The following is a 5590-nucleotide window of genomic DNA, read 5'->3' on the forward strand; positions in this document are numbered from 1 at the left end:
TGTGACCACAACAACTGTACAGTTAGGTAATGGTGTGGTGCTCAGTACCTGGATGTGCAAACAAGCAAGCATAGGCTGCTGGGGTAACATTTCATGATTTATCTTAGAAGTTGAGCAGAGGCTAAGGTGACTGGCCTATGTGTTCTCCGGTCCCATCAACATCTGCAGTGACATCAACATCAAGCTCGGCACTAGTAACTAGTGTCAGTCACCTAGAGCTACATTTTTCCATGACTCCATGATGAGCAAATAAATATACTGGAGCTAGGCATACAATGTATTCGCGTCACCACTTCTGCCGAAGTTGGTGCCTCTCCTTGTTCGGGCAGCGTTCGGCGGTCGTCGTCACCGGCTTTCTAGCTGCCACCGATTCACAGTTCTTTTTTCCCTTTGTTAAGTCTTGAGTGTGCACAGTCCTGGTTCCCATTACGTTATTATTATTTCCCTATTTAACCCTCTGGTTCCCATTATGTTTTGTACGTGATTATTCCTGGTTTGGGTTAGTCGTTTGTGTTAGGGTTTGTTATCCCTGAATGGATTATTTTGGCTGATTTATTTTTCAGAGTAAAGTACGTTATTTTACTCAGTTCTGTGTCCTGCGCTTGACTCTGTCCTCAGCTCTGCACAACTGACATATGACAATTCGGAAAATATTCAGACCCCTTGACTTTTTCCACATTTTGTTACGTTACAGCCTTATTCTAAAAATGACTACATTGACGAGGGAAAAAACAATCTACACATGCCCCATAATGGCGAAGCAAAAACAGGTTTTTATACATTGTTGCAAATGTATTAAAAATAGCATCACAATTACATAAATATTCAGACCCATACCTCAGTACTTTGTTGAAACGCCTTTGGCAGGGATTACAGTTTCGAGTCTTCTTCGGTATGACGCTACAAGCTTGGCACACCTGTATTTGGGGAGTTTCTCCCATACCTCTGTGCAAATCCTCTCAAGCTCCGTCAGGTTGGATTAGGAGCGTCGCTGCACAGCCATTTTCACGTCTCTCCAGAGATGTTCGATCAGGTTCAAGTCTGGGCTCTGTCTGGGCCATTAAAGGACATTCAGAGACTTGTCCTGAAGCCACTCCTGAGTTGTCTTGGCTGTGTGCTTAGGGCCGTTGTCCTGTTGGAAGGTGAACCTTCGCCCCAGTCATCAAGGATCTCTCTGTACTTTGCACCGTTCACCATTCCCTCAATCATGACTAGTCTTCCTGACGCTGAAAAACATCCCCACAGCATGATGCTGCCACCACCATGCTTCGCCGTAAGCATGGTGCCAGGTTTCCTCCAGACGGGATGCTTGGCGTTCAGGCCAAAGAGTTCAATCTTGGTTTCATCAGACCAGAGACTATCTTGTTACTCATGGTCTGAGAGTCCTTTAGGTGCCTTTTGGCAAACTCCAAGCGGGCTGTCATGTGCATTTTACTGAGTAGTGGCTTCCGTCTGGCCACTCTACCATAAAGGCCTGATTGGTGGAGTGCTGCAGAGATGATTGTCCTTCTGGAATGTTCTCCCATCTCCACAGAGGAACTCTGGAGCTCTGTCAGAGTGATCATCGGGTTCTTGGTCACCTCACTGACCAAGGCCCTTCTTCCCCGTTAGCTCAGTTAGGCTAGGCGGCCAGCTCTAGGAAGAGTCTTGGTGGTTCCAAACTTCTTCCATTTAAGAATGATGGCGGCCATTGTGTTCTTGGGGACTTTCATTGCTGCAGAAATGTTTTGGTAACTTTCCCCAGAGCCGTACCTCAACACAATCCTGTCACTGAGCCCAACGGACAATTCCTTCGACATCATGGATGGTTTTTGCAATGACATGCAATGTCAACTGTGTGCTCTGTGTGTGTGCCTTTCCAAATCTTGCCCAACACAAGACAATGTTCACCAGCTAAAGAACATTCAGGATCCTGCCTGGAACATTCAGCCAACACAACATCCGTATTCAGTTAGACTGATGTTGTAGTATAATATAAGCTCACAACTGCATTGTGCAATGGAGGCTCCTCACAGGAGGAAGGGGAGGAACATCCTCCTCAGTGAATTTCATAAAAATAAAAATGGTACAACATTCAAAATTTGACAAAAATATTTAGCATATTTGCCAAAAATATTTAGCATCATATTTAGCATATGAAACTATGCTAAATACAGTTGAAGTTGGAAGTTTACATACATTTAGGTTGGAGTCATTAAAACTTGTTTTCAACCACTCCACAACCACTTCTTGTTAACAAACTACAGTTTTGGCAAGTCGGTTAGGACATCTAATTCCTCCAGACGGGATGCTTGGCGTTCATGCCAAGTCAGATTATTTCACCTATAATTCACTGTATCACAATTCCAGTGGGTCAGACGTTTACGTACAGTTGACTGTGCCTTTAACCAGCGTGGAAAATTCCAGAAAATAATGTCATGGCTTTAGAAGCTTCTGATAGGCTAATTGACATCATTTGAGTCAATTGGAGGTGTACCTGTGGATGTATTTCAAGGCCTATCTTCAAACTCACTGCCTCTTTGCTTGATATCATGGGAAAATCCAAAGAAATCAGCCAAGACCTCAGAATAAAAATTGTAGACCTCCACAAGTCTGGTTCAACCTTGGGAGCAATTTCCAAACGCTGAAGGTACCACGTTCATCTGTACAAACAATAGTACGCAAGTACTACTATTGGGAAGAACTGAAAAAGCGTGTGCGAGCAAGGAGGCCTACAAACCTGACTCGGTTACACCAGTTCTGTCTGGAGGAATGGGCCAAAATTCACAACTTATTGTGGGAAGCTTGTGGAAGGCTACCCAAACACCATGGGACCACACAGCCATCATACCGCTTAGGAATGAGAAGTGTTCTGTCTCCTAGAGATGAACGTACTTTGGTGCGAAAAGAGAAAATCAATCCCAGAACAACAGCAAAGGAACCTTGTGAAGATGCTGGAGGAAACAGGTACAAAAATATCTATATCCACAGTGAAACGAATCTTATATCGACATAACCTGAAAGGCCGCTCAGCAAGGAAGAAGCCACTGCTCCAAAACCGCCATAAAAAAATGCCACACTACGGTTTGCAACTGCACATGGAGAAATGTCTTCTGGTCTGATGAAACAGAAATATAACTGCTTGGCCATAATGACCATTGTTATGTTTGGAGGAAAAAGGGGAGACTTGCAATCCGAAGAACACCATCCCAACTGTAAAGCACGGAGTGGCAGCATCATGTTGTGGGGGTGCTTTGCTGCAGGAGGGACTGGTGCACTTCACAAAATAGATGGTGTTATGAGGCAGGAAAATTATGTGGATATATTGAAGCAACATCTCCAGACATTAGTCAGGAAGTTAAAGCTTGGTCGCAAATGGGTCTTCCAAATGGACAATGATCCCAAGCATACTTCCTAAGTTGTGGCAAAATGGCTTAAGGACAACAAAGTCAAGGTATTGGAGTGGCCATCACAAAGCCCTGACCTCAATCCTATAGAAAAGTTGTTTGGCAGAACTGAAAAAGCGTGTGCGAGCAAAGAGCCCTACAAACCTGACTCAGTTACACCAGCTCTGTCAGGAGGAATCGGCCAAAATTCACCCAACTTATTGTGGGAAGCTTTTGGAAGGCTACCCGAAACGTTTGACCCAAGTTAAACAATTTCAAGGCAATGCTACCAAATACTAATTGAGTATGTAAACTTCTGACCCACTGGGAATGTGATGAAAGATATAAAAGCTGAAATAAATCATTCTCTCTACTATTATTCTGACATTTCACATTCTTAAAATAAAGTGGTGATCCTAACTGACCTGAGACAGGGAATTTTACAAGGATTAAATGTCAGGAGTTTTGAAAAACAGAGTTTAAATGTATTTGCTTAAGATGTATATAAACTTCAAACTTCAACTGTATAGCATTCACATTTACAACCACACATGGACAGACAGACACACAGACAGACACACAGACAGACACACAGACAGACACACAGACACACACAGTCTTGTATTACTGACCTTGACCTTGACACACAATTCAGTACAATTTAAAATCCTATTTTCCATAACCGCTAAACCTAACCGGTACCCTAACCTTTACCCGTAAAAGCTAACCTTAACCTTAACCCTAGCTCCTAACCCTAACCCTAAAACTAACCCTACTGTAGCTCCTAACCCTAAACCTAATTCTAACCCCAACTCTAATTCTAACCTTAACCCTAAACCACCACACCTGTGTTGGGGACTTCTGGTCCCTTTCTCTCTCACACACACAAACAAACCCATACACGCATGCACTCACACACACGCACAGACACACTTTATTTCAAATATGATTTTAATAAAAGAGATGTTGTCAAAAAACATGATGACGTTATTCTGGCGGTGTAATACATGGAGGCAGAGAGGGGTATGATGACTCATTATTGGGGTAGGTGTGTGTGTTCATAGCTTGATTGGTGGTTAATGCCATCTCTGAGCCTCTGTCAACTTCTGCTGATCTACTGGCTTTAGAATAAAACTTTTTCAACAGAAAGTAACAACTAATGGAATCCAAGAAGCAGTTTGTGGTAGCGATCCATTCACAAACCTGCCAAAAACCATCCCAGTCTAACGTTTCCCAGTGGTTTGTTTTGGCCAGGTACTTCAGCAGAAACCCAAGATGGATGGGGGTGTAGCAAACCACAAAGACGATCAGGTTGGCTGTTATAATGCCAATGATGTTCCTCTTCTCCACAGTGGTTTCTTCCTGATCCTTCTCCTTCAGCAGAACCATTATGGTCTGTGTGGAACAGAACACTATATTCAAGAACGGGAGAAGGTACCCCAGCACTTCTAGAACCGCAAGGAACCCAACAGGCAATGGGATTTCTTTACATCTCTGATAGCATGTAAATAGTTTTTGGGGATGGTTGGCATCACTGAACACACCACATATCATTACTACCGTGACCCATATGGCCCCACACACTGCCACAGCCACCTTCTTTGATCGCCACGCTCTGGTCTGGAATGGGAACTTGACCGCCAGGTAGCGGTGGACGCTGATGGCGGTGACAGTGAAGATACTGGCGTACATGTTGATGTAATGTATTGAGATGAGAAACGTGCAGAAGGGCGTTATGGGCAGACTCTGGAAGGCATCATAGATGCGGAAAGGGAGGAAGAGGATTAGGGCACAGTCGGCGGCTGCGAGGTTCAGCATGTAGATGTGTGTGTCCGTCCACGTGGCCCGTTTGACGAAGAAGACACGTAGAGACGCCATGTTGAGTAGCAGGCCCACCAGAAACACAGAAAGGTAGCTCACACCTTGGAGGATGTGTATGTGGATGATGTTCGTGTCACACATAGCTACCTGAAGAGAGATTATAAAAAAACATGATTATCATTTACTGTTCTTTTTCTCTGAGAGTAGAAAGTTTTTTTTGCAGAGTTCACGACCTGCTACACTTGTGAGAAGCAAGACCAGCCACACCCTCAAGACAACTCTCGTTTGCCTTCATTCATGGCCGCTAGCATTTCATAATGAGCATTGATGATAAACTAAGAAAAATCAGGAAGTGCAGTTGTCTTTTAATCTGCTCTAATGTGAAGTAAGTTGAGGACAAACAC

General features: G+C 43.8%; 1 protein-coding gene across 1 annotated transcript; it reads right to left on the minus strand.

Moving 5' to 3' along the window:
- Nucleotides 1-4352: 4352 nt before the first annotated feature.
- Nucleotides 4353-5327, minus strand: LOC139377067 (G-protein coupled receptor 35-like). The gene has a single exon (XM_071120113.1). The coding sequence runs from the start codon at nt 5325-5327 to the stop codon at nt 4353-4355; it is 975 nt and encodes a 324-aa protein (XP_070976214.1).
- Nucleotides 5328-5590: the final 263 nt, after the last annotated feature.

Source organism: Oncorhynchus clarkii, chromosome 20 (genome assembly GCF_045791955.1).
Source record: "Oncorhynchus clarkii lewisi isolate Uvic-CL-2024 chromosome 20, UVic_Ocla_1.0, whole genome shotgun sequence".
NCBI classification, from domain to species: Eukaryota; Metazoa; Chordata; class Actinopteri; order Salmoniformes; family Salmonidae; genus Oncorhynchus; species Oncorhynchus clarkii.